Source organism: Lepus europaeus, chromosome 19 (assembly GCF_033115175.1).
Source record: "Lepus europaeus isolate LE1 chromosome 19, mLepTim1.pri, whole genome shotgun sequence".
NCBI classification, from domain to species: Eukaryota; Metazoa; Chordata; class Mammalia; order Lagomorpha; family Leporidae; genus Lepus; species Lepus europaeus.
Window position 1 is genome coordinate 41,083,200 of NC_084845.1, and position 18,957 is coordinate 41,102,156.

The 18,957-nt window shown below is 36.2% G+C and overlaps 1 protein-coding gene across 7 annotated transcripts in view; it reads right to left on the reverse strand.

Annotated features, from left to right (window-relative positions):
• RPGRIP1L (RPGRIP1 like) overlaps positions 1–18,957 on the reverse strand; it is a 110,190-nt gene that overhangs the window by 77,705 nt on the left and 13,528 nt on the right. For all 7 annotated transcript variants that reach the window (XM_062177302.1, XM_062177300.1, XM_062177298.1 and 4 more), the window contains 4 exons: positions 18,241–18,384; positions 7,222–7,327; positions 5,083–5,229; positions 3,589–3,662 (listed from right to left, as the gene is read on the reverse strand). In XM_062177302.1, the coding sequence (XP_062033286.1) occupies positions 3,589–3,662; positions 5,083–5,229; positions 7,222–7,327; positions 18,241–18,384 (471 nt within the window). The remainder of the gene's footprint in view (positions 1–3,588; positions 3,663–5,082; positions 5,230–7,221; positions 7,328–18,240; positions 18,385–18,957) is intronic.

The window sequence follows — 18,957 nt, forward strand, 5'->3', positions numbered from 1 at the left end:
ATTAAATCTGCATATGAGAACAGTCTTTGAGAAACTTTTATTCATGAAAATGTTTCTGTATACTGCCTGTAGTGACAACTGAGGGTAGAATGATAGTTGGTTTTTGTATACATTTCACTATCACATTATGTTGTAAGAGTGATAAAATGTCAGTTTGCAATGAAATGCCCATCAGTGCCTGTGGGTGACTGGCATGTCCACGGTAGTCATGGATTACCATACTGTAATACCCACTCTCGATCAAAAACACAGTAAGACTGAAAGAAAAGCTGAAGAATTCATCTCTATCCTTGGGTCTTTTTTCCTTCAAAATAAATTCTATGTATTCCAGATACATAGAATGCATCCTAATATGAGAAATAGGGAAGAGTAAATTTTAAATCTTCCAAAAAGTCACCCTCAGCTATTTCAGTAAGAACCTAAAGAAAGTTCAGTAGCTATTTACATCAGGATATTTTACTTCCTGAAGGAAGTATGATGGCCCAGATACAGAGTTTGATTTCTGGGAATCACTGTGACTCCATCACATGAGCTTTCCTGACTCAGGGAATTCTGCAGGGGACAGGAATTCACTTTATGGAAATTGAGCTAAGTCCATCAGCAGAATTCTTAAGTTTGATTGCCAGGTGACCATCACATAGTAAGAACCTGACCCACCCATTTCTTGCAAGGGTTAATACTTTTAAAACTTCTAAAATGAGCACTTTTTAAGAATAGGCATTAGATCATTGATCCTCAAATAATTAATACCTTAAGATAATTTTCAGTACATTCTCTGGGCCCAAACCGAATGGACTGAAAAGATATTGGATGGGGGCAGGGAGAGGTGGATAGGTGGAGAGATGTGGAAGAGATGATGAAATCTACATTTTAAAAAGTTGTCCAGGTTATTTGTATACATTATTGTTGAAGGACCACTGCAATGATCAGTCACATGGTCACAAAACTATATATGAATTTCAAAAATGGAACAGTTTTATCATATTACAGTATAGAGCTTCTCTCTGAACAACCAGATTTAACTGCAAAAAATTTATTCTGAACTTTTAAATTGAACATTTCTTGGTTATTTCTTATATCAAAAATGCTTTAGCATACTAAAAAAAAAGGCTCATACTAAATCCTAACATGAGGGTTTTATCTTACCATATGATTCTCTAATATGTCATATGTCAAGTAATAAACACATTCAAAATTTCATTTGAGAAAGGAAGATTAGAATGCAATCTGCAAATCATATTTTTCTCCTGAAAACTAGCCAATTTTGAATAACAAACAAATGCTTTCCTCTTTAAAACATGCTGTCATTATGACTAACCAAAAGGGGAGTGTGTGTCGTTTTTGATGAACATTAGTTGCTGGCAGTGATAAGTAACACTGCCATGAAACAAAAGAACTGTAAAGAGTCTCAGAGGTGATGTTGGTTTTGTAGGGTTTCTCCAACTATGCTTCTGAAAACATTTTTTTAAAAAAAACACATTTAAGAATTTTATAGTTCTATTTACTGTTATATGTGCCCGCTGAGTTTTGTGCTCAAGTGATATTCATGTTTCTTGACATTAAATGTTTCGACATTCATTACACACATATACTTCATACACCTCAATAAAATTCAAGTGTAGGCACCATAATGAAGTCTTTTTAGCATGAAGTGAACAAAAATAAATGTAGCTCAATCATAAGACACTGAAAAAAAAGCTCCTTCAAAGTTAGCTTTACACTCTTAGGTGATCTTCTAATATGGAAAGATGAAGTTTTACGGTGATTAATAGGAAAAAAACGTGTTGTCAAAATTCCATTTATGCATTATTCTCAGCTAAGTTTTATGCTTTTTTAATTCCAAGAAAGTATGTTCAGGAAATTCTCAAATTGGGGAGGCATAGAAAAGTTAGAAGTCAGTCCAAATGGCACTTATTTTCTTGTATGAGTATTCAGACCATGTTAAATTGTTTGAAATTACAAGATGTAAATCAGTATCTGAATGTCTGACAGTTCCATTATCCCATGAAATTTCCCCTTTCATTTAGACAATTTTCAAGTGCCATTAAAATCAGAGAGACAATGAAGGATAGGGGAAAATTCAAATTTTGGAGTCAAAAGAACTGGGTTTTGTTTCTACATAAGAGTCTCACCAGTGTGACTCTGCACAAGTCTTAATTTTTTTCAGAATATCAATTCCTTTATTGATAAGAAATGGGGATAATATCTCTGCCATCCAGTATGATGCTGTTCCATCTGTAAACAAATTTGGATTTTTCATACAATTACTAACCACTTGGACATATGTCAACATAAATTTCTGTATTGTTCTATAGACATAGAAATATAAAACAGGATGCATAATCCATATTTTAGGTAAAATTAATCACAGCCAATGAAAAAGGGCCCAGGATAAAACAGTAGGTCTAAATAATCTGGAAGGAGGTCTAAGGCAAAGTGCACACAAAGACTTTTAGCCAGTCCATCCTCGTGGGGAGTCCTGAATACTGTTTTAACTGGCATCTAAACCTGCTGTTGGTAACCCTCTTAATTCACAAAGACATTCAACAGGTAGTCGGTAAACAACACAGATGACAGGAACCTTTGTAACAATAATGATGCCCAACATTAATTTAGGTAACTTTTCAAAGTAAACCAAAATAAAAGTTAACCTCACTCTTTAGATATGATTTGTTTAGCTTACAAAATGTAAATTTAATTTTCAAAACATAAAAGATACTGTTAAAAGTTAAAGATCTGTAGCTGAGATGACTATTTCCTGAAGTTTTATCATACGATTAACAGAAGCAACTGCTGAATATCAGTTGTAGCATTTATTTCTAAAATATATTAAATTTATTTTCAAGTAAATGTATACTTATAGTTTATCAAGATCTTATGTTGAAAGGACTTAGAATATCACACACACACACACAAATACCTATATTACTTAACCAAACGTAGCTGTGGAGTAGAATTTTGTTTCTAACATTACCAGAAGGGATTAATTTCTAAAATACAACAATTAGGAAACAGATTAAGAAACAAAACTGAAGGAGCCATTTAAAATTTATCTACTAAAGATGCTTGTGCTTGTCTTTAAGGACAGGGAGAGGCTTAAGTGGAGACCTTTGCTTTCCTCCATCAGAATCACTCTCAGCTGTGAAGCTGGGAGTCTGCTGGAGAGACTCAGAGAAGTTCCAATACAAGCTGTTACTTCATACCTTTAAGAAGGATCTCTTAAAGTTACTTGATTCCATTTTTTCTCCATTGTCTGCAAAGTGGGCATTCACAATACCTCTATTTCAAGGTGTTGTGAGGAATTTCTAACAATGACTATAGAGCTCAGTGTCTGCAGGCATAGTTTGTATTCGATAAATGGCAACTGGTACTGGCAATTCAGAGAGACAGTTTTCTTAGTGGTGACAGAGGACTGCTTAGAAAAACTTATTATCAATTCCTGAAATGGACTTGTTTTGATATTTACAAAATATGCACATTTCTTGCTATCATCTGTTGCTAATTCTGTAATTAATACTAGATATTCTGGCAACAAATGCTTTAATATAAAAGAGTTCAAATGAAAAAACACATGGGGTCAGGATTTACCTGTTATAAAGTTTATCATAGTTTTCCTTTAAAAGTTCCCGTTCCTTTTCTAAATCATTAATTCTATCCTGCAGCTAAAATGAGAAGAAAATGACACATTAGGTAAATGTCACATAAAACTACAAGGGGGTGAAAAATGTAAGACACTAACGGTTTCAGTCTTGATTTTTAAACTGCAGCTGCTAACAGGACCACGTACATTGCCTGCATTTAATTCGGCACTGAATTTCTTCAAATTGTTAAATAAGCTTGAAATTAATATTTCTGTTTTAATTTAGTAAAAGCGTATGCACTGCTTTATGGTAACATGTGCCAGAACTCAATAAAGAATGTGTTAAGAGCTTGCTGTTAAGTCCTGCGAAAATAACAGTTTTTACTTTCCACCATGATGAATTCCATCATTATATTCACTTTATATTAATTTTCAATTGGCCCATAAAAAACAAAAGGCTTAAAGTTCATGGTTCAAATTGTGTCAATCACTATTTACTTTCAAGACTTAATTTCTCATAGTACCTAGAATTTGCAACAGTCCGTGACACATCTTACGAACAAATGAATACACAAATAAAATTATAAACCTTGTTTTATATCAATGAATAACTGTTTCAGAAATAAACAGGTAATTGCAATATCTTTGTGAGTAAATGTAATTTCTGTACTGTAGGATTTATTTTTCAGTTTTATTCATTAATTCTTCAGTATATTTTGTAGTCAAAACCTTTTCCTACACAATCAGTATACTCTGAAAATTCATCTCCATTCTCAAAATTGTCTTCTGATGCTAGTAAGAGACACCAAAAGATTCTCCCATGATTAGAACAGAATGTAAGCAAATGTTTTCATTTCCATTCTCCTGAGGAACAAATTTAACAGACTACAGAAAAAGACTGGGCAGCTGGGAGAGAGTAGCAACAATCATAAGAAAAGTTCTTAACAACTTTTTAGGAAAAAAAAATCAGATAATTTCACAAAATTGCTGGTATTGCAGAACATAACGCCCATCTCCTTAGAAACAGATTCCTGTAAATTTGCTTTGGTATCTCAAATGACTAATAAGCTGTTACAGTTGAGAAAGTTAAGTTCCATAGTTAATCTGGCATCAGTTTCAAAATGTTATGTTTTCTTTTCACTCAAGGATCTTTAATCCTTTAGATAAACACTGGCTCTTAGAAGTTATAAGTGTCATTGGCACCGCCCTGTCACTCACATATTAATGACCGTATTTTGCTGTGTTCAATACCCGCCGTTTGAGGGGTCTTTGGAAAGGTCATGGCAAACGTGTATTATGAAAAACTGCATGAATTTCAAAAATTTTTGCAACAAAATAAACTTTTAATTCCATTTTTCTTTCCCACAACCCTTCAGAAATACCCTCGGAGGCAGCTTAGCACTCTAAAATAAACCCGATATTTGAAAACTGTATCCTAATTTTTCCAAACATCTATGGAGAAGTTTTAATGCAACAGATGGCCCAACTCTTTGGGAGCTTACCTCTTCTATTCTTCGTTCAGAAAACGTCATGGAATGTAATTGCTTCTCCAGACTGCAGCATTTTAAACGCTGTTCTTTAAGTTGCATATTTAGCTCATCTCCATTTGCCATCAAGGCATCATGGCTGATCCTGAGAGTTCTTTGCTTCTAAAAAACAAGAAAATCTTTCAAATATTATTTTCAGATTAAGCTTTGAGTTAATTATTGCAATCCTATAAATGAATTTACTCCGGAAGTTCACATTGCACAGCTTATTTTTCACATCACAAACCATGTGTGTGTTGTATTTATCTATAGGTATGCTCTTACCGGAGGTGTGACATCAAGAGAAAAGTATGAGGGTGCTTCGAAAAGTTCACAGAAATGGAATTAGAGGATAAGTTTATTTTTGTACAAATTTTTTTTTAAATTCATGCATAGTTTTTTTCAGTGTACATATTTTCATGAATCTTTTGAAAAGCCCTCATATAGGGTTATCTCAGCACAGTCACATAATGCAAACCGTGTCTGTCCTTTTATTTCCTCCCAGTTTTTAACTTGTTGATAGTGAGCAGTAAGTAAATTAGTTACTTTTCTTTTTGCTGTAGTTACAGTGGTTAGACGTGCTGTCTAAAAACACTGCAGCACGGGTTAAAAACACTGACCACAGATATTCAAACTGAAAGGATTTGCTACCACTCCATATAAACAGCCTTAGATAGTTGGGTTTTAACCATAATATGACGAAGTTAAAAATTTTAATTAAGTACAATAATTATAAACTCTTAATTTTAAAAAAACACTACTTATGCACATGCTTTAATAAATTTAATTATATATACTTAAACACCACATACTTCTTTTATACATACAAAAGGCAATAAAAATCGTCTCATAGACACCATATGATAACAACATGTACTGCCTCAGCTGCTAATTAAAGTCATTTAAGCAGCTAGCTCTATGGTCATTTAAAAGACACATGGCTATTGAACTACTTCAGGTCAATTTTCATTACTATTGGTATTATTATAGAAACTGTCTTCAGCCAGTTTTTTCTGAGCTTCCCACTTCATTGAGGCTGTTAGCCTTAGCCTCTCAAATCTTTACCCTGTGTGAATTCCCAAAAGAACTGTACCTGTGCTCCAGCAGATACTGGTTATCACTGGTATTTAAACAAATATCTGAGGTCATTGTTAAATGGAAATCAAAATAGATAAAGTGGTAAGATGCACAATCATTTTTCATTTCCTTCCTTAACTCCTCATTTTAGACACGGCTTTCAACTACCTGTATTTTCAGTTGTCCTCTTCTGTCTATCCGTAGAGACTCTAGCATTTCCACTCTCTAATCAGTCGCCTCCTTCACAAACTCTCCCATCTATATGGAAGGTGCTTATTACTTGGCATTAAAGGAGGTTCTGAAAAATACTTAACTATTTCAATAGTGAATTTAGGCATCAGATGACCCTTTACTTCGCATCATTTACTACTTCCTTTGTCTCAGAACTTCAAAGAAAGTATTTGCTTAGTATAAAATCTGCTCATCTGGAATGTTTTGGAGTTCATTAATTCCAGAACTTATGTTAATTATGCAGTGCTGATAAATAGGAGCCCTCTGACGGCACACTCATGTGGGGCCATGGTCCTTGTGGAAACAACCAAAGGGATGAAGAACCCCAAGTATTTTCAACCTGAATTGTGAAGGTTTAAAATAAATACACTGCCAGTTGACATTACAGGTACTCTAATATTTTCTGATAATGGCAGTAGCAAAAAAATTTCTGTATCAAAGAAAGATTTAACAGAATGTGATTACTGATCTATTCAGAACTTTGCTCATGTATGCTCAAGATTGAAACTATATGCAAATACAGCAGAATTTTCAGTGCCATATGCCCATAATGAATACAGAAAAAGGAGTTAAAATAAATTTTTGGCATGAGATGATTTACAATAAGTGCATTTAAGCTAACAACAATATACATAAAGAGTTCAGTTCATTATTTCTTTAATTATAATACATGAAATGAAACATATTTGACAATGAGCAATTTTTAGACATTTTTAGTGTTATGATCATTCTACTTAAAAATACAGCTTGTGCTTTTGAATCTTTTCCATGTATGTTTCATCAGAATACAATAAATTATCACAGTACCTCTTGAAGCTGAATAAATTTTCCTTCCATTACTGAAAGAGCATTGCTTTTCTCCACTAGTTGTTTATGGAGTTTAATCATTTCTACATTGTCTCGAATATTTGACCTTCAAGTTGTGTTTAAGAAACACAAGAGAAAAAGAGACAGAAACAAAAAGTTCAAGTTAAGAGAAAAAACTCTATGGCATATTTGAATTTTTCAATTACTATTACCTAGAAAATATTTATATGCTTGCATATTAGTCACTGAAGTTCTAGGTTGTGATAAACACAGATACTCAAATCCAACCAATAATCATTGTTGAAGTTTGAAAGACTCAGATTCACAGAGAATGAGGGAGCCCTAAACTTGATGGCTATAGCTACAGATGACAATACACAGTTAAAATAATCTTGGAGCATCCTGAAGCATGGCATGAAAATACATCTGTTTTTTTAGCAGAGCAACGGGCGTACCACCAGAATTTACCTTTATTTTAAGGAAGACTATTGTGCTACTTTTCCTTAAATGAAAAATACGCAATACAAGCACTCATCTTTCCACCACTCCCTTGAACCAAATGCTATCAGAGGATTACCATTTATTGGAGTTTCCTCTTGGAGTTTAAACTTTTCAAAATATTTCCCAAAAAAGTGACTTAGCATTTTATACTAATAATGCCCAAAGCTGGCATTTAAATATGTTGCAGATGTGCCTTTAGCTGTAAGAGATCATTTGATGTCCACAGGGTATACAGAAACTCTATCTGCTGCAATACTATTTTGTATTTTTCCTACTGAGATTAAAGCAAATGTAGAATTTAACAAGAAGATCTTGTTAAAGGTTAATCATAGATCTAAATGAATACCTGTTTTCAAAGGACATTTACCTTCCTGATAGAAAAATTTCCTTAATGTTTACATTAAAAGTGTTTTTAAAAGTACAAAGCTTGATTTTAGACATCATCTTTTAAGAAAAATAAATGTAAAATTTTTGTTCAGGGAATTAATTCAGTTGTAAAGTAAGTGATTTTACTTCCAAACTTATCTAGTGTACACATATTGGAAAAATTGTCACAATGCCCTACTGGAACCAGAAAATGGACTACAAAGCTTACACATCTGTAAACCAGCTGAGGACTTGAAATACTTAATTTTCCTCTTTGATATTTGAAAGTTCATTGTATTTTGGCATCGGACAGTTAGTTGTCCTCACATAGAAGATAAACAAGTCCAAGATCCTGGATCTTGCCCAGGGTACAGTCTTAACACAATGTTAAAATAATTATGTGACTAAAATGTGTTCTCTAGTAGTTCTGAGCACATACTCAACAGCACACTTACTATCGCTCCCCTTAGGACTGCCTTGGTATGCAAAAAAAAAAGTATAATACTAAGAAAGACTCTATCTAAAGTCTAAAGAAAAATGTTAATTTTTTCATATTTAGAAGCATAACTATAATTTATTCATTTTCCCCAGAATTTCTTGGTCTGGCCACTCAAGAATGAATGACATTTGTCAATATGGAGAAACAGGATGTGATTCAAATAATTTGAAATCTTTTGTTTTTCAGTTGTCTCTGATATTTTGTCTTAAAATGCTAGTATTTTCTATGACATTAAAATATTTTGAATAACTACTACTTAATAATAGGTTTTAATTTTGAATTTTATTTGCAACACAAAAGTCAGCAATTTCATTTTTAAAACTTTGATTGGTTTAATTACTAGATGCTTTCTTGAATGTTTTCCTAAACTCCTTGGAGTTTAAAATTTTCAACATATTGCTAAGCAAAGTGATAAATCATTGCATATGAACACTCATGATATCCAACAAGTACACAGAAAAAGCAGTTATTTAGAAAACAATAACGTGGAATTTAAAGTCAGTTTGCTATGGAGTATGCCATCCCTGCATAGATGTAAAACCTGCAAGTCTTTCATAATCAGTTTTTTGGATCAGTTTTAGGGACTGAATACATACATTATTATGACTGCATATTTCTGAAGTGTAACAGTGAGAAGAAAAGGAAGTTAAAAGTGCTGTGTCACTGATACAAAGTACACTGACAAACTTGAAAATCAGCAATATGATGAATACAGTTTGGCCTTTAAGAAGTCATACAATGAAAAGCACCCCAAATCTGACAACCAACAACATTTTTCCACAGATTAAAGATGGGAAAAGAATAAGGCAGCAGAGGAAAATAGATGTCATGAAAAGATGGCAAGGAGTGTGAGAAAGATGGAGCTACAGTCGTTGCTAAGTGGCTGTTCCTAGACCTGTATGCTGTGGAACAGGCAGCAGGTTGGTCTCCTGTGAGGAACAGAGGCTTAATTTTATGTTTGTTTGTTTTTTGAGTGTGGGGGGGGGGAGGGGGAGGGGAGGAGGGGAGAAGAAGGGAGGTGGAGGGAGAGAAAGAGAGAAAGCAAGCTCCTCCATTCACTGGTTCACTCCCAAAATACCAATGGCCAGGGCTGGACTGGGGCTGAAACCAGGAAGCAGGAACTCAATCCAGTTCTCCCAAGTAGGGGTTGGAACTCAACTACATCAGCCATCAGCACTGCCTCACAGAGTCAGTCTGGGCATTAGCAGGAAGCTGGAACCTAGAAGAGAGCCATGTATGGAACCAATATGGAACACAGGTGTTCTATCTGGTGATTTTAACCACTATGCTAAACACCTGCCCAATGAGCAATATTTTAAGTGACCTCCACATAATATTTTTTTGCCCTCTTCTACACACTATGATGGGAACATCAAATTTTCAGGATGATGACGTAACAGAAAGAAGGCATGGTAAAAACATTCAGATGAACTATGACAGACATGCACCAATTCATACATGCTGCATTACACATGATGAAATGATTTGTAAGCAGATATTAAGCACTCTAATTAAGTGCTGTGTAAAAATAAATTCCCCAAATTTTCAACAAGGACTTTGAAAAAACTATGAGCAATTAACTTTGGAAAAAGCAGTTTGTCTTTTTCTTTTTTTTTTTTCAAGGCATATAACTTAGAATTATGATCAAATCTTCTAAATTATGAGAAGAGTTGCTGGCCTATCTCTAGATTAAAAACAAACTGAGATAAATTAGATTTTATGTTGAAAAAAGTAATCCAGCTCAACAACCTGTGTGCCAAGTTTCTCTCATATAATTTGAAACAGTCAAGCAATAAACTCTGAAAGAGGAATTTCTAATGGAAGTCTTGAAAACACTTGACTCCAGCTTTGCTACTGGGTGCCATAATAAATCCAGAAACTTAAAACCTCAGATACACTGGAGAAGGAAAAACTTTCAGTGGAGCTATGTAATGTATAGTCTAATATGAAAGCTTAAGAAGCAAAAATCTTTGCTCCAGTGAAAGTTTCATATATTTCATTCCCCAGGCACTCAACTCCCTTCCTCTAGTCCTGCCAACATTTCATTCTTTGCTACAGTCAGGATTATGAAAGCTAAAAAAAAAGCCTGTTGATTTTTTGTCACTGAAATGTTATAATATAGTATTTAACGCCATTTATAGGAGATGGCTTTAGAACACAGAAGCAAGGCTATGAGATGCTGGGATATGGGAAATAGGTCAGTTACTTACGAGACAGAATGGAGAAGATGCTTTTGAGCAGTAAGTTTAGGCTGATGAATTTGAGATAAGGTTGCAAACAACCTTAGGTTTAAAAAAATTTAGATTGTTTTTAAAACAATAGCAGACACTCTGTAAGTGCATCGTTAAAAGCAATGTAGGTCATTCATAGCTCTTATTTAGGGTACACCAGTAAAAATCACTAGCAAGGGTTCCAATATCGAACAGAACTACAGAAGGCTGCTAACAAATTGAATGGAATAAGTTCCACTAAGATAGCTAAGGAAAGTCTATTTGAAAGGTAAATGATTTTGCTCAGAATTGCAACCTGAGTTCATAGGTGAGACCAGTGCTCTTACATCAAGGAAAAAATCTGTTTATTTTCATTTGGATTATAACTTTCCTGCGGTGCTAGGCCAAACCATAAATCATAACTCAGTATTATCTGACTGTTACCACTGACAGGAATGGAGGGGACAGCTCTATTGGGCTCTCTACAGCACACAATCACATGTCTGAAAACAGGGAGCAGGAGTATTCCCAAACACTGATGAGACATAGTAAGAACTCAAATCCTGGCTCATCTTCTTAAAGGGGCCACTTTTAGGATCAAGTTTAATTTACAGTAATAGGAATGGGATTCAGAACCTAACAGCAACATTTAGAAAACCCAATTGGAAATGTATATTTACTGATAACTAAACTGCCAAAGCAAACTAAATGTTTTGCATTGTTTTCATTTTTTGGTATAATTATGCCAACTCAGTAGAATAATATAGAATATTGTACAATTGTTAGAAGGAGTGAATGGCATGATGTAAGTTTTTGATGAATACAAAAAGGAGGAAAATTGATGAATAAATAGAGCTTACTAAGCAGGCAAAATCTTTTAGAAACAGAAGGTCCTTAGGGAGAAAATGGCTTTTGCTTAGAATATTGTAAAACACTTGCCCATTTCAACTTCTTCACTCTATAGTTCAGGTAGCTAACTGAGGCTCAGAGAAGCAAAGACTCTGGCCAAGGCCCTTCACTGACAGAGCCAACAACTACATCTAGTTTTAGAAGCTAACCTGCCTACTCTTCTAAGTTGCTTCCTTTCTCTAAGACGCTTCTAAGTCATTAACTTCCTTGTACTGTCATGTATGTACCAGTTAATATTAGTTGTAACAATTTCTGTGGCTTATTTATATAAAGTGCTGGGAAATATGTCAAGCTGCCACCCGAAAAATATTAATACTACTATTAATAAAAACCTCAGGAATAAAAGAAATGGCATTTGAGTGTAATAATTTTCACTGGATAGATTTTAAGGTATACAGAAGAACAGTAAGAACTTGGCAAGTATATATTTTTAAAACAACAATTTAACCCCCCTGAGACATGTCTGGATGGTTATCCCTGGCCCCAGTTACCCTTCCATCAGAGAACCAGATGTGCCCTCCAAATTAGGGGGCTAAGCAATCAGACAAATCCAAATTGAGGGACATTCCTGCAAACAACTGTCAATAGACTGGAAAAGGGTGGGGACTCATTCTGGGACAAAGCAAACCTAAAAGATAGGGCAACTAAAATTCAACACACGGCCCTTGATTGGACCCTAGACCAAAACAAAACCAAAGCAGTTATGAAAAAGAAATCTAGCTGTAAAAGACGTCATGTGGACAACTGGGGAAATCTGGATATGTACTGTTTATCAGCCGATGCTACTGTGTCATCACTAAAGGATGAGAATGTGACAGCAGTATTGTGGGTATGCAAGAGGACATCCTTGTTCCGAGAAGATACAGTGTTCAAAGGGTGAAGTGAAATATGTACCTGACTCTCAAATGGGAGAAGAAGGGAAAAAAGATAGGATGGAGGGAAAGGGAGAGGAGGAGGGGAAGGGGAGAGAGGGAGAGAGGGAGAGGAACAGAAGGCTTGGACATGAGCATGCAGAATGCAGAACAGGCTTGTTGTGCTATTTACAAATATGCTAAAAGGTGGACAGTATGTGAGTTGGGTGCTCACTCTACTATTTCCACTTTGCTGTAGCTTTGCAGTTTCTCAAAATGAGAAGGAAAGGAAGAACTTAACAGTACTGAGAAGTTGGAGCAGGCACTGTGGCATGGTAGGCTAAGTCTCCACCTACACCGGCATCCCATAGGGGCTCCAGTTCGTGTCTTGGCTGCTCCTCTTCCCATCCAGCTCTCTGCTATGGCCTGGAAAAGTAGTAGAAGATGGCCCAAGTGATTGGACCCCTGCGCCAGTGTGGGAGGCCTGGGAGAAGCTCCTGGTTCCTGGCTGTGGATTGGCCCTGCTCCAGCTGTTGTGTCCATTTGGGGAGTGAACCAGTGGATGGAAGACCTCTCTGTCTTTCTCTCTGTCTGAAACTCTACCTCTCAAATAAATAAATAAAATCCTAAAAGGAAAAAAAGAGTGCTGGGAAGTAATCCTGTATCTGTGCAGAGGGGAATGTGTGAGCCCCCAAAGGCAAGCTGTTTCTTACAATGCATGGCTGCAAAGGCCTCTCTGCTGTAAGATTTGACAGTCCACTGTGTGCCAAGGGGAAGAGGGCAAGTCAGAGTGTTTGAAATGCTTATGGATTAAATTTCCTCCTCTGGGACATTATGGCACTTACATGATTTTTAATTAAGAAGGTAAACACCCTACCATTTATTTAAAAAAAAAAACACTTAGTACAAACTAGCTACACATATTTAGTTAAGAGGATAAATATTTTTGGAATTGAAAAAGTCAATAAAAGGTAAAATCATTCTGATTTTAATGTTCACGTACATGTGTTCACTGGTTACTGCTTTGCATTTAATTTAAGACAGCCTTTTTAATAAGCAGAAAATGTGCATTTTTATATTGTTTAAATTTTAATATGGATTTTTGTTCAAAACAACACAGACATTCAGGCTACTTGTAAATGATACAAGATTTTTTGCTAATGAGGCATTATGTAGAACATATGCAAAAATCACAACTCAGTCTTCCAAAATAGACCACAACAACAGGAAAAAACATGATTTTAATAAAAAAGAGCAGCACTGGGCTTTTACTTCAAAGCAATTAAGGGCTTTGGATAACCAAAAGTTTATGTCAAGTTGATGCCAAACCAAACTGGTCTATTAAACACATACTACGAAGAGTTCTGTAATATTCTATGAAAAGGCTCTTTGCCATAAATATCGAGCACTGCCACTCTGAAGATTACAAGTATGTTAGGTTCATGCTTGAGAACAAGGAGTCCAACATCCAGATCAGACTTCTAGAATTTCAAATCTGAAATAATGTACCCGCGAAGGAGAAGTTTAAATATGTTTTCCATTTTGTGATTTTTTTCTAAAGTAAATTATACCAAGTTTTATATTCTCCTCAACATTTTCTCAACAGTTTTCCATTAGTCTCAAAAAAATTGCCATTACTCTTAAAATTTTAAGCTCATGTAAACATATTAAAAATAAAAAGCCTTGAGCACCCTTATTTTGAATTATTTGTTCACTTTCAACAACTGGATTTCAAGAAATATTACACTATTCACTACAGGTATCCTTCCTTCTAAGCAAATAACAATTTCCAGTTTAAAAATCAGCGAAGTAGGGTATAAATTCATTTATTTTTTGCCTTTTTTGGGGTCTATTTTTGGCCTATTTTTGGTTTATGTGAAAGATATAGACCCCAGGAGAGAGCTTGGTTTAGTTCTTTATTTTAATTAAAGACAGGAGATCCACTTGGCAGGAGAGGGAGAGGTGGAGAGACTGAGAGGCAGGGAGAGTTATCTTCCATCTGCATGGTCAATCCCCAAATGCCTGCAACAGTTGGGGTTTGGTCAGGCTGAAGCCTTACGCCCAGAACTTAATCAGAGCCTTCTATTCGGATGGCAGGGACCCAAGTACTTGAGCCATCAGCAGCTGCCTCCCAGAGTATGCAACGGCAGGAAGCTAGAAGTGAACCTGAGCCAGGAGCTGAACCCATGCACTCTGATGCTGAACGTGAGTGTGCTAAGCAGAGACTTAATTGCTGCACAAAATGGCCACACCTCAGCTTAGTTTTAGTATTAAAAATTTTATTATTTACTTACTTTCATTTTATTTGAAGAGGAGAGAAAGAGAGGGTGGGGGGGAGAGAGACAGAGATAGATATCTCCCGTCTACTGGTTCACTCTTCAAATGCCTGCAATGGCTGGCTGAGGACAGGAGCATGGAATTCCACTGGGTCTCCCATGTGGGTGACTGGGACTCAAGTACTACAGCCATAATCTGCTGTGTCACAGCATGTGCATTAGCAGGTGGCTGTATCAGAAGTGGAGCTAGGACTTGAACCAGGTACTCCGACATGGGATCCAGGTGTTCCAAGTAGTAACTTAAAGGCCTGTATCAAAGGCATGTATCCAGTTCAGTTTTTAAATTAAGGTAAACTCTCCCAGGTGTATATGTTCTTGTTTCTTGCAATATTTGTGGTAGAAAAGTATGTGTCTGCCATTTTTTTCTGCTGCTGTTCTAGTCCTAGGATTGAAGAAATTTTGGATTTCCCTTTCTGTTAACACTGGTGGTCTAGCTTCTAGATGATCCTATCACTTGGGAAAAGGGAATGGCTGACAAAGTTCTATCTTATTCTCTGGGAACTTGAGAAATAACCCAGGTGAAGCAGTCCCTGATAATCCTGTACTCAGAAGTTAAGTAAAGCTCACAGGAAATGGGCCGAGTCTGGGATTGATCCATGTGAAATTTTATATGCAGATAATGTCTTCAGTGCAGCCAGTAGCAATTTACTAAGATCACCACATTCAGTGCTGGGGTCTCATTCCTCAGCAGTATTCTTCAGAAGTAACTACTTCATGATTTTCCAAGAAAGCTTAGTCTACACTAGGTCTTCAAAGGAGAACATGGGATAACTTTTATGGTTTAAAGTCAGAGTTCAAATTACATCCTTTTATTTAAATATAGCTCTCAAAAATATTCATGTTTATTTTGCCCTGAACTTAGAACAGAACATAATATTACTATATATATAGGATTTCTTTACATAATTTAATTTTACATACTTTTTTCAGGTACAGAAATTATTAAAGACAATACAAACCTATTAAATCTTTGAAAATAAATTTTTTATACATTTCTTTAGCTTACTTTATTTTTTAATTTTTAAAAGTTTTTATTTACTTATTTTTATTTGAAAGGCAGAAAGACAGACACACACACACAATCTTCTATCCTCTGGTTCCCTCCCCAAATGTCTGCAAGAACAAGGGCTGGGCCAGGTTGAAGCCAAGGCTAGGACCTCAACATCAACATCTAGGTCTCCATGTGAGTGGTAGGGGTACAAATACCTGAACCATCATTCACTGCCTCCCAGGGTGTGCATCAGTAGGAAGCTGGATCAGAAACAGAGGGGTCAGGACTTGAGCCAGGCATTCCTACATGGGATGCAGCCATCCCACGTGGTACCTTACCTGCTGTGCCCAACACCTTTCCCTACATTTCTTAAAAAGATTTATTTATTTATTTGAGAGGTAGATTTAGAGAGAGAGAGAGAAAGAGAGCGAGCGAGAGGGAGAGAGACTGATTGATTCCTTGATCTCACATCAGCTGTTTCCCTCCCCAAATGGTTTCAAACAAAGCCAAGAGCCTAGAATTCCATTTGGGTCTCCCAAGTAGGCAGCAGGGGTTCAAATACTTAGGTCATTTTCCTGCTGCTTTTTAAGGCGCATTAGCAGGGAGCAGGATTGAAACTGGAGCAGCAAGGACTTGAACCAGCACTCATACGGGATGCTGGCATTGCAGGAGGCAACTTAGTTTGCAGCAACATAATACTGGCCCCTTCCCCTATTTTTTAAAGCAAGTCTGATATTATGTAGCTTTTAAAAATTTCATTATGTATTACCATGTAAGGTTAGTTAAAAGATGTGAGATGGAAACCTAGGAAACATTACTTGCTTTTTCTAAATAACCACCTGAGCTACACAGACACGACATCATACACATGGACAAAGGGAAAAACGGGGCCAGCACTGTGGCACAGAAGGTTAAGCTTCCACCTGCAGTGTGGCAACCCATGTGGGTGCTGGATTGAGTCCTAGCTGTTCCACTTTCTGATCTGGCTCCCTGCTAATGCACCTGTGAAAAGCAGTGGATGATGGCCCAAGTGCGTGGGGCCCCTACACCCACACAAGAGACCAGGAAGGAGCTCCTGGCTTCGGTCTGACCCAGCCCCGGCTGTTGTGGCCATTTGGGGAGTGAACCAGCAGATGAGAGTCTCTCCCTCTTCTCCTCCTCTCTCTCTGTATCTCTGCCTTTCAAATAAATAAATATATCTTTAAAAAAAAAAAAAGAGGGGTGGGGAGGATATGTAGAGGAACTATGGTTAAAAAAAAAAAAAGGGAAATAAAAGAGGTATAAGAGATACTACATCCAAATATGTCTACTTTATTTGGATTCTAATTGAAGTGAACAGAAAGCCACCAGGGAAGTCTGAATATGAACTGGTTATTAGAAGTTATCAAAGAACTGTTAATTTTGTTAGACGTGTTAATAGCATAGAGGTTATACGAAACGCATTTCTTGTTAGACAAAGACATATACTGAAGTATTTATGAGTGAGATTAGCGCAAGAAAATAAGGATGAGGGGACAGGTGAAACAAGATTGGCAAGATATTAGTACAAAGTTAAGAGATGAGTACATGAGGGTTCAATATACCACTTTCTTTACTTTTGGGTACGCTTGGTCTAAATCAGACAGACAGAAAAGCAGGAGAAACAGCCATAAAAGGAGGAAAAAATAATCCAGCAAAGAATACAGGAAAAAGGTAAAGTTCTGTGTAATGCCCAATGGCAAAGAACTGAGAGAAGTGGTATTAGGAACAAAAAATGACCTAGGAGGATGGGCAAGACAACATTATACATTTCAAAATGTCAAAAATGAAAAGGTAACAAGTGGTACTGATAGGTACCACTGTAATCTACAACAACCAGTAGATTGCCAGGCAATATTAGGAGAGCTAATATGTTAGGAGACTGTTAGGAATGCTGACATCCTTCTGGAATCACAAATTAGTACCATATTATGGAATTTATCTCCTTGTAAAGCTGAAAAAAACTTAAAATAAGGCTGGACTTCTGTACATGGTGTGCCAGCAGCTGAGCTCTTGTCACCTCTATTTCTCTTGGTAGTCATAACCAGATGTTATTAGAACATCCTGCAGTCTTGCCCACTGGGACAAACAACAGGAACAAGATGGAGGTGATTTCCACCCACTGGAAGCTTCCTACAAGCAGGGCAGGTTAGGGAAAACTGCCCTTGGAGTACAGTTGTTGATAGAAGTTAGTGGGTCTAGAGAAGGCTTATGTGAAGAATGTTAAGTAAAAACACGATTTTCAAATACACCAGATAAATGTATCCTCTTAAGGCACATGATAAAGTATTCTAAGTTAATTTAACCTTATCAAAGTGATATTCCTGTTTGAACATACCTTTGATCTGTAGCTTGTTGTTCTCGAAGTTGAAGAAGAGACAACTCAATTTCATTTTCTTTTCTCCTCAACTGGCTTTTTAGGATCTCAGCCAAGTGCTCCAACTCTTCTATCTGGCCTCTTTGTGACTGAACAACATTTTCTCTGAAATAAAGAGCCTTTTTAAGAACTTTTAGCTTGCGGAAAAATTTGCAGTACTTCAGATTGGCCCAAAGTTCTTTACAATACAAACCAAAGGTAAAAATTTTAGCTTAATTGCCTTGCACATAGTGAAACAGGAAGAGTTACACATGAATATTTGGAACACATATGGAACAATTCAAAACACTGCTTTTTATATGACAGTGGACTGGACTTTGGTTCAATTCAATTAAATAAGAATTTATTGATCACCTACTGTGTACTCCACAATCTGGTCTTCAGATAATTTCAAAGTCTTTGTTCTTTCATATGTATGCACATCTGCTTATATCACCCAAATTAACACTTCAGAGGGAGATGGCAGGAAATTTGTCAAACATAACTCAGTGGTCTCTGGCACGCATTTATCTCTACCACGTCTGACAGCATCCCAGTGTAAAGAGCCTTAGGAAGTTGGAATAAATCATCCTGGCTTTTCAATTTATTATCAGGTAACAAGATTATGTTTAATCCTTTACTTTTATCTTCTTGCAGGCTAATTCCTACTTAACTGATATCTAAACTCATCAAAAAGAA